The sequence below is a fragment of the Sorex araneus genome, chromosome 5, assembly GCF_027595985.1.
Source record: "Sorex araneus isolate mSorAra2 chromosome 5, mSorAra2.pri, whole genome shotgun sequence".
In the NCBI taxonomy this organism is placed as follows: Eukaryota; Metazoa; Chordata; class Mammalia; order Eulipotyphla; family Soricidae; genus Sorex; species Sorex araneus.
In genome coordinates, this window is record NC_073306.1 from 46,206,830 (window position 1) to 46,216,852 (window position 10,023).

General features: G+C 45.5%; 1 protein-coding gene across 4 annotated transcripts in view; it reads left to right on the forward strand.

The window, feature by feature from the left end:
- The window catches only part of SRSF4 (serine and arginine rich splicing factor 4), a 28,887-nt gene extending 21,014 nt beyond the window's left edge, over positions 1-7,873 (forward strand). For all 4 annotated transcript variants that reach the window (XM_055140844.1, XM_055140846.1, XM_055140848.1 and 1 more), the window contains 3 exons: positions 3,042-3,256; positions 6,145-6,234; positions 6,386-7,873. In XM_055140844.1, the coding sequence (XP_054996819.1) occupies positions 3,042-3,256; positions 6,145-6,234; positions 6,386-7,202 (1,122 nt within the window). In that variant the 3' untranslated portion in view covers positions 7,203-7,873. The remainder of the gene's footprint in view (positions 1-3,041; positions 3,257-6,144; positions 6,235-6,385) is intronic.
- Positions 7,874-10,023: the final 2,150 nt, after the last annotated feature.

The following is a 10,023-nucleotide window of genomic DNA, read 5'->3' on the forward strand; positions in this document are numbered from 1 at the left end:
GCCGACCCGTGTTCTATTCCTCCGCCCCTCTCGGAGAGCCTGGCAAACTACTCGTGGCGTATTGATATGCCAAAAACAGTAACAACAAGTCTCAGAAATGAGAGACGTTCCTGGTGCCCGCTCGAACAAATCGATGAGCAATAGGATGACAGTGACAGTGATAAGATGTATGGAATCTGGACCAGAGCAATAGTACAACAGGTAGGGCATTGCCTTGCACGCAGCCGACCCAGATTCAATCCCCAGTATCCCATATGATCCCCCAAGCACCGCCAGGAGTAAACCCCTGAGCATCACTGGATGTGACCCAAAAAGAAAAAAAAAAATGTATGAAATCTAATGCTGCTATCCTAATTATGCAACTTTAAACCTATTTAAGCTGGGAAATTTGTTATCAGGTGACTCATACATGTGAGCAAATTAAGTTCATTTGTGCCAGAGAGGAAAAAAAGCAATTAGATATTTAAATGGTGGAATTTCATTCAGTCTTGTGAATGAACAGTGGAAATGTTGGATAGGAAGGAAGGAAGGAAGGAGAGAGCAGTTACTCAGCAAGTTTTGTTGTTGTTTTTAAGTTAATGGGCTCCCTGGATTTAAATAATAAAACTGTTTATGACATGTTTATATTTTTTTTTTAAAAATTTAATGAAAAATAAAATATATGAAAATCTGGGGCTGGGGAGATAGTACAGTAGGTAGGGCACTGACCTTGCATGCAGCTAAGGCCAGCTTGATCCCCTGGCACCCATTATGGCCCCCTGAGCACTGCTAGGAGTGATCCCTGAGGGCTTCTGGGTATGGCACAAAAACAAAAAAAGAGCCAGAGTGATGGTACAAGGAGTAAGGCTCTTGCCTTCCACACAGTTGACCAGGGTTTGATCCCCGGCACACTCCATATGGTCTCCCAAGCACCACCAGGTGTGGCCCCAAAATAAACCAAAAAAAGCAACCAAAATGTATGAATTCATAGTACCACGTGATGATGGTAGTAGTGGCTGAAATAGAAACATACTGATGTTGGCATTGAGGATTGGTAGTTTCACCAACTAGTGATAGTATGTGGGATTGTATTAAGAGGGTGTATAGCTGCATATGTTTCAGTCCCAGTTGCCACTTAAAGTGAGCAGTTTACTTAACATCTTAACATTTCACTTTTCTAATCTGTAAAATAGTGAATGGCAGTAATCAGGACTGAATTACTTAGAGCATCAGTTGCTGTTAATTTGGAATCCTGCTAGGATAGAGCTAAATTAGTGCCACTTGTCAAGCCTTTTCACCAGAGTTATAATACATCTTTATCTCAACTTGACCAAGACGATTTCCACTTTGAGAAAACTATTCATAGCATTCACATTCATTCTCATATGTTTCCTTTTTTGTTTGGGGCCCGCACACAGTGGTGCTCAAAGCAACTCCCATCTGAGTACTTAAAGGTCACTCCCAGTGTGTTTGGTCAAACTGAACCTAATCTCCAGCCATGCAGAGCATGCACACAGACCTTTGAGCTGTGTCTGGGTTGTGTATCACAGCTTGAATCGATAAATTGTTCAGACTCCCTCTTTTCATTCAGAACTCCACTCTTATTCTGCAAATGTTATGCAAATGAAGTAAAAAAATATTTTGTGCCTGTTAGAGACCACAGAGATCATATAGTAGTTAAGACACTTACCTGTGGCTCACTCGGATTTGGTCCCTGGCACGACATCCAATCCTCCAAGCACTACCACAAATGACCCCTAAGCACAGAGCCAGGAATAGTTCCTGAATTTTGCTGAGTGTGGCCAAAATTTTTTTTGAAATGTGGAAGTGGGCTGGAGAGATAAAACAATAGGTCAGCCACTAGCATTGTATAGGGCCAACCCAGGTTCCTGACAGTGCCTCTGCTTCTTTGAGCACCATCAGGAGTGGTCCCTGTGCAGAGCCAAGAGTAATAGTTTTGAGCGCTGCTGGGAGTGGCCCCATAACAAAAACAAATTTGTAAATTTAAACAGATTTGTAAATTTTAAATTTGGTTTGGGGCCATACTCAGGGACCTGCTCGTGAAGGAATCGGGCCTAGGTGCTCTAGCCCAGTGAGATCTCTCCAGCCCCTGAGTTCTCAAGTCATATGAGTTTCCATTTCTTCTCAAACTAAATGTGTGTCTTGTCTGTTTATTGCTCTAATGTCTTTGTAGCATTTCAGTTTTATCCTCATTGGGTCATTTTAAGCTCTCAAAAAGAAAAGTGGTTGTGAAAAGTTAGTGACCATACCACTTTTTTAAGATGGAGATGAAAAATTTTGTTTTGTAGGGTTTTTGTCTTCTCTTTATTTTAAAAAAAGAGGACAGCAATTTGAAATAGAATTGGTACTAATTTCATATAGCCTTTAGATATTGGACTGGAGTGATAGTACAGTCGGTAGCGCGTTTGCTTTGCACATGGCCGATCTGGGTTCAATTCCTCCATCCCTCTCGGAGAGCCCAGCGAGCTACCCATGGCGTATTTGATATGCCAAAAACAGTAACAACAAGTCTCACAATGGAGACGTTAACTGGTGCCCGCTCAAGCAAATCGATGAACAATGGGACGACAGTGCTTTAGATATTAGTATCTATACAAGTTTTCAAAGAGGATTTATAATAAAATGTAAAAGGCTTAACTTATATGTAGTGACGTGAGCTTTTAAGCTTTTGTAAGCAAAGAACTTTACAAAATTTAGAAAATTGATAATTGAACTTTTATATTCACACTTAATTTTTATTTGTCTGGGGCCACACCCAGCTGTGCTCAGGGCTTACTCCTGCTCTGTGCTCAGGGATCACTCTTGGCGTTGGGGGAGGGGGTCATGTTTGATGCCAGCTCTATTTTGAGGAACAATTTAAATAATTATCACTCATCAGATCTTAGTGAACGGTGTGCAGACTTAAGGATTTATTTAAGAATGTGTTTAAGAAAGAGCCCTATACCAAGGAAAGCCATAGTTTCTTCCTAACAGAAAGGAAACTTCATTAGTACGATAGCATTAGATATTTACAAAACATGACACTTTTTTTCTTTCCATAGGACTACATGCGTCAGGCAGGAGAAGTGACCTATGCAGATGCTCACAAGGGACGCAAAAATGAAGGAGTGATTGAATTTGTGTCTTATTCTGATATGAAAAGAGCTTTGGAAAAGTTAGACGGAACTGAAGTCAATGGCAGAAAAATCAGATTAGTGGAAGACAAGCCGGGTTCTAGACGACGTCGGTCCTACTCCAGGAGCCGGAGTCATTCAAGGTACTGCAGATGTCTTTATATATTGGGACTCACTGAAAGGTCTGTGAATTCATAGATCATTTTTGTTCTTTTTACTGAATAGCTTATTTGTAAGACTTAAACTCTTGAGTCATGTGCATTAATAGGAGTGAAATTATTTTCTCTAAGGCAGGTTTTAGTGACCTTTATTCACATTTCTTCTTGGGCTTTGTTGTTTTAGGGAGAGTTTTTATCGTTGTTGTTCTTTTTTGTGTGTTTGGTGATTGGTTTTTGCTGCTTTGTTTTCTACATCCAGCAATGCTCAAAGCTTAACTTCTGACTCTGCTGTCAAGGATCATTCCTAGCAAAGCTTGGAGCAGCATATGAGGTGACGGGAGTGAAACCCAGGACAGTGCACCAAGCACCTAACCTGCTGACTATTGATCCCTCACATTTCTTCTTAGGTCCCATGTTTAAGTTAGGAGCAGGGGTTACTATGCTACTGGTCCCTTGGCTACAACTACAGAGCAGTGGACGCCTTGTCTTGTTTGCTGCTTTGCAAATGGACCAGGCAGTTGTGAACAAGTCAGTTTGGTGCTGGCCTGAAATTTAAATCTAATGGAGAAGATGGGAATTAGCAGCCTTAAGTGTGGGAGTGTGGGTTAAGAGCTAATGCTCCTGTGTTTCTTGCAGGAACCCTGGGTTCATTCCCCTTTCACCAAATGGTACCCCAAATCAACGCCAGATGTTGTTCAGCAGTAAATTATGTGCCTTGCTTGCATGAGGCCTGGATTCAGTTCCTGGCACCACAGGGGAAAATGCTTCAATGAGTTGCTATTTTTGTTGATTCTGTTGTGATATAGTGTGGGAGTGAATAAAGGGTCATCACACACACACACACACACTCGCTTGGTAGCCTCGTTGCCACACCCTCTAGTTGTGGGGCTCATATTCCAGCTGACTGGGACAGCTGGAAATTGCTTGCTGTGACCTCAGTGTCTAAGATCCAGGCATGCAGGTGCCTGGTAACAGCAGAGCCACCAGATTCATGTTCATTGCATACACCCACACTCAGGATAGACATTTTGTTTTTGTAAGAATAGTTCACAAACAACCAGAGACCCTCCTAACTGCAGCAGTGGCTGGTGCACTCTCAAACACGCTCCATCAGGGGTTGTTCCTGGCTCTGTGCCCAGGAATCACTCCTGGCAGTGTTCAGGGGACTATATGGGGTGGCAGGGATCACACTCAAGTCAGCTGCATGCAAGACAAGTACCCTATTTGCTGTACTATCACACCAGCCCCATGGTTGGGTTTTTTTGTTTGCTTTTTTTTATTGCTGTCTCATATTAAGAATTTGTGTTTCCTGTTTGGAAACATTGAATTTGAACTTTATTCCACTAAACTTTTTATAAACTAAAAGTTAAGTTTAGAGATTGAGTTGCAGTATATTTTTCACAAAGGTACTTAAAAATGATTCAGGATCAGGGCTGGAGTGATAGCACAGCGGGTAGGGCATTTGCCTTGCACGCAGCCGACCCGGGTTTGAATCCCAGCATCCCATATGGTCCCCAGAGCACTGCCAGGGGTGGTTCCTGAGTGCACAGCCAGGAGTAACCCCTGTGCATCACCAGGTGCGACCAAAAAAGCAAAAAAAAAAAAAAAAAAAAATCAGAATCTTCCAATGTTATCCCGTTTCTGTCATAATGAGATGTTCTAGGACTTTCTTGTATTGTTCCTGCACTACCCCTGGATTCAGTCACTTTCACCCAGGAGCCCTCTGAGTGGTAGATAATTTGCCTTGTATACGTTTGATCCCCAGCACCACATGGTCCCTTGAGCAACACTGAAGGTCCCTACTTAAAAAGAGAACGAGCTTGGTGTTCGGGAAAGGTAGTTAAGGGTAGTTTTCTTATGCCAGGAAAGAGATGGTGAGAGCAGCAGCAGGAGGCGGGCATACTCTGGAGAAGTTGAAGAGGCAGAATCTCAGTACATAGGAAAGAGTTAGGGATGGGCCTGGTTTTTGTTAAATATCTTCTTATATATATGAAGTTGTTCACAATATTTGATAACATTTAATATTCAAACATCAATCCTACTACCATGTTTCCATCCTGAACCCCAAACCGTGCCCCCAAAGCAGAACCAAAATAACTTACTTTGTATTGCTTGTTATGAATAATCCACTAAAAATGAAACCAAAAAGGTTTCTTAAAGTGTGTGAAGATTGTTGAATTTTACTCAGGAGTCATTAAGCCCTTCTATGAGAGATTAGTAGCATGTTGTTAAAAGTTGAGCCTCAGACTGGAGCGATAGCACAGCGGGTATGTCATTTGCCTTGCACGCAGCCAACCCAGGTTCGATTCCCAGAATCCCATATGGTCCCCCAAGCACCACCAGGGGTAATTCCTGAGTGAGGAGTCAGGAGTAGCCCCTGTGCATTGCCGGGTGTGACCCAAAAAGAAGGGGGAAAAAAGTTGAGCCTCATATGCTTGTATACGTATGTATTTTTTACATATATATGTATACATTTGCAAAAATATATTTCCCCCTAAGATTGGTTGCCTTCTACTTTACACCCCATCAAATGTGATGTGCTGCTCTTGGAATATTGGTGTAAAGTGTGAAATGGCAGGAATAGATTCACTCATGGATGAGGCTCGGCCTGAGTGTGTGGAGAGTGGCCATGAGCACTGCGGCGGTTGAGTTCTGGAGGTTCTCAGCTGCTGGGGCTGACTCTATTGGGACTGGGAGAGGCCTCACCCGTCCCCCTCCAGGTTGCCCCAAATGAAACAGCCTGGCTCCAGGTCCAGCAGTATGGCTATGGCGTATCATGTTATGCTCTCTTCCTCTGCTAAATGTCTTAGTTTAGCATTCAAATGTCTAGGTTTTTGTCAGCAAGTATCACAAAAAGTATTTTCTCCCCCTAGGTCTCGATCTCGAAGTAGACATTCTCGTAAGAGCAGAAGCCGAAGCGGCAGCAGCAAGAGCAGTCACTCTAAGAGTAGATCCCGGTCCAGGTAGGTCTACATACTGCGCCTGTGTTGGCAGGGGTCCCCTCACCAGTTCACTTTGATCTCACGCAACGCTCCCAGTCTCTCCTGTTTTCCCATCTCACGAGAAGATCAAACCTGACTTTGCCATGACTTAGCCGTACCTGTGTCTCCCCAGATCTTCCCGGAGCAAGAGTCGGAGCCGCAGCCCCAGCCGCAGCCGGAGCAAGAAGGTGAAGAGCAGAAGCCCCAGCAAGGACAAGAGCCGCAGCCGCAGCCGCAGCGCAGACAAGGCCCGCGGCAAGGGGAAGGAGCCGGCCGAAGAGAAGGCCCAGAACAGCGACGACGTCGGCAAGCCCAAGAGCCGCAGTCCCAGCAGACTGAAGAGCAAGAGCAGGAGCAGGAGCAGGAGCCCGGAGCGGAGGGCGGAGGTGGAGAAACACGGGAGCAGGAGCAGGAGCAAGGAGAAGAGTCGGAGCGAGGAGAAGGGCCTCCGCAGGAGCAGGAGCCGAGGGGGGAGTAGGAGCAGGAGTCGCAGCAAAAGCAGGGACAAGAGGAAGGGGAGAAAGCGCAGTCGGGAGGAGAGCCGCAGCCGTAGCCGCAGCCGCAGCAAGAGCGAGAGGAGCAGGAAACGCAGCAGCAAGCGAGACAGCAAGTCGGGTGGCAGCAGCAGCAGCAGCAGCAAGAAAAAGAAGAAGGAAGACACTGACCGCTCCCGGTCCAGATCCCAGTCCCGCTCTGTGTCCAAGGAGCGGGAACGTGCCAAGGCTGAGTCTGGCCCCAGGGAAGGCCGCGGGGAGAGTGAGGATGCCGCCACTAATCAGGAGGCCCGGTCCAGGTCCAGGTCCAGTTCCAAATCAAAACCAAACCCTCCCTCAGAGTCACGCTCCAGATCAAAGTCTGCTTCAAAAACCCAGTCTCGGTCCAAGTCGAGATCCAGATCTGCATCCAGATCCCCCTCCCGGTCGAGATCCAGGTCCCACTCGAGGTCCTAACTGGCTATGACCGCAGCTGGAACTACCCGAGAAGTCTTTTGTACATGTTTGGTAGCCGTAGCACAAGTGATTGAAGTAGAACAAACGTCACTGCTGTACATTTTTAACTCCCCTAATGGTGTGTCTACAATTGTTAAATCTAAGTGCTTCCTCTTCGTTAAGCCTCCTGGCACCAGGCCTGCCTGCCCGACTGAAAACAATCTTGTCTGAAAACCCCCTTTACTCATGGCCCACAGTAGAATATCCAAAATGTCTGGGCTTTCAAGCCTGGCCTTTCCTGAAGGGAGCGCCAGTCCTGGCCAGCTTTAAGGCTGGAATGATGACATAGGTAGGTATGGTGAGTTCAGCCATTTTTGCCCTTGAATTGTTCCCCTTTGATGTATGCCATTTAGTAAAAGTGCTAAGTCCTAAATTTCCAACCAATTTGGTTTCATATTTTGGGACTTAACAAAGTTGTGAATAGCACAGTCTAGGACAAATTATACCTGCAGTAACTCTTAGGAAATAAACTGTAGAGTTCCATATTCTGGTATGGTATTGTGATTATATTGTTTTATATTTAAAATAAAAAAGAAAAGATTTTTTTTAATTTTATTTTTCCCCGTCTTGCAGAAGTATAGTGACCCCTGTTTCCATTAAATTTGAATAAAGACTATTTTTGCTTGACAAGATTTCATGGTGCTTGAATTGAAATTGCATTTCCTGATATCTTGACAATCTCTTCTTAACCTAAAAAGTTCATTATATCATGACTGTTTTGTTCCTTAGGGTCACCCCTGGGTAGAAAGCCAACAATTTCCTACAGGGTTTTTCTCAACTGACAGAATAAAGGCAAGTTTCTCAGGAACTTATAATTTTTGCTCTTTCAAAAAGTTTATGGGGCAGGGCCAGAGAGATAGTACAGTGGGTAGGGCATTTGCCTTGCACACGGCCAGACCAGGTTTGATCCCCAGCATCCCATATGTTCCCCAAAGCACGCCAAGACTGATTCCTAAGTGCAGAGATAGGAGTAACCCCTGAGCACCACCAGGTGTGGCCCCAAAGCAACAACATCAAAAAGTTGTTTATGCAGCTAGGGATATGGCTCAGCTGTACAGCACATGCCCCGTGGGTATGAGGGCCTGAGTGATCTTGCCTGCTCTCCACCCTTGCATGCAGTTGACCTGGTCTGACCTTGTTGCCACATATGGTTACTAAGCCCCTTCCAGGACTGATCCCTGAGTGCTGAGCCAGGAGTAAGCCCTGAGCACAGCTGGGTTTGGCCGCAAAAATAAGGGAAAAAAGGAAAGAAAATTGCAGGTTATGACCAAACTGATGAGAAATTAATCTGTCTTGGAACACAGTGCATTACCCAGTGAGTTTTTTAATAAACAGAATTGTTTTTGTCTCTGAACTTCAGCTATGCATCTGCAGTAGCATACTTTAGAATTTGTTCCAATCAGAAACCAGGTAGAAGTGCTGCATTCACTTTGTCCCAGTCATTCTCCATATTCCATATCCCTAGCTCTGTAGGATGTACCAAAAGACATGGTGATCTTGCCTGCTGTCCACCCTGCAGTAATGTTGAAAGGGAAGGGATCGTTGCAGAGAAGCGGCTTGAGGGTCTCCATTATGTGCTGTGGCAAGCTTGGAGGGAGAAAGCCGTTTTTCAAACTCCTGCCTAAGCACATTTGCAGCTAGGAGCTACTCCTCAGTTTAAAGTATTTTCCCTGTCACCTCCCATGGACTGTAATCTGACACTGTTAACACAAGATCATAGTGTTTCTTGCCCCAGTGTTGTGTTAAATGGGCCTTTAGGGAAGGAAGTTGCAGGTTCACCTGGGTTTAGAGACATCAGGGGCAAGTGGGGGCAACACTTGGACTGAACCTTTAGAAATGTGGGGCCTGGGGGTTTCTGACAGTAAACTCAGCAGAGCAATGAAGTGGGGGAACAGGGCAGTGTGCGTGTAGAACTCGGAGGATGGTCAACAGTAATTGAAAGAAGAAAGCAAGATGGAATTTGGACTGGAACACATTGAGAGCGTCCTCGAAGAGCAAGAAGGGTCTGGGTCCTGGAGCACTCCTTGCAGTGGGGACCTCAGTAGTGCCCAGTGCTGAGTGCAGGGAACCCAGTAACGGGGGAACATGCTGGCTGCAGCTGCAGAGGCAGGAGCAGGAAAGACCAGCAGGCCGGAGGAAGGAAGCTGCCCGAGAGCAATGAGATGATAAAAGCATTTCTGAGGAATGGACAGGATAAAGGTGAGTTCCTTTGGGGAAACGGAATTTCAGGGTCAGACAGGCAGGCACCTTTTATTTTGACCGCTACCTCAGCTCTCTGGGCACCAATGGGTGACAAGGATAGGGATATTTCTTTGGGGTGGAGGCAAACGGCCACCCTCTGGTGCTTGGGGGACCAGCCCCGACTGCTGGTGCAGAGTATGTACTCCAGCTGTCTGTGGCCCTCTTTGAGATGTCCTCTTTTTACACCTAAGTTCAGATTTTTTAATTTTGGGGTCAGATTCTATGCAGGCTCCAGGGACCATACTAGGTGCTGGGGATTAAGCCTGGGTCAGCTCTGTCCATATTTTCCTCCTTAATTCACTTTTTATCGTATCCTCACCACCCCAACCTGTTGTGTTGGTTTCATTCTGCTCTGGAATGGTTCTATGGGATTGGCATTGGTGTATTGCTCCGTTGCAGATAAACTGGCAGTATCCCCGCTTTCACCCCACCCCACCCCCAGCAGTGCCCCGTTTATATTTGGCTGCCTTTCTGTAGGCACTGGAAACTATGAGCAAGATAGATACGGCCCCTCTTAAAGAACAAGGGTTTCCTATTCAGC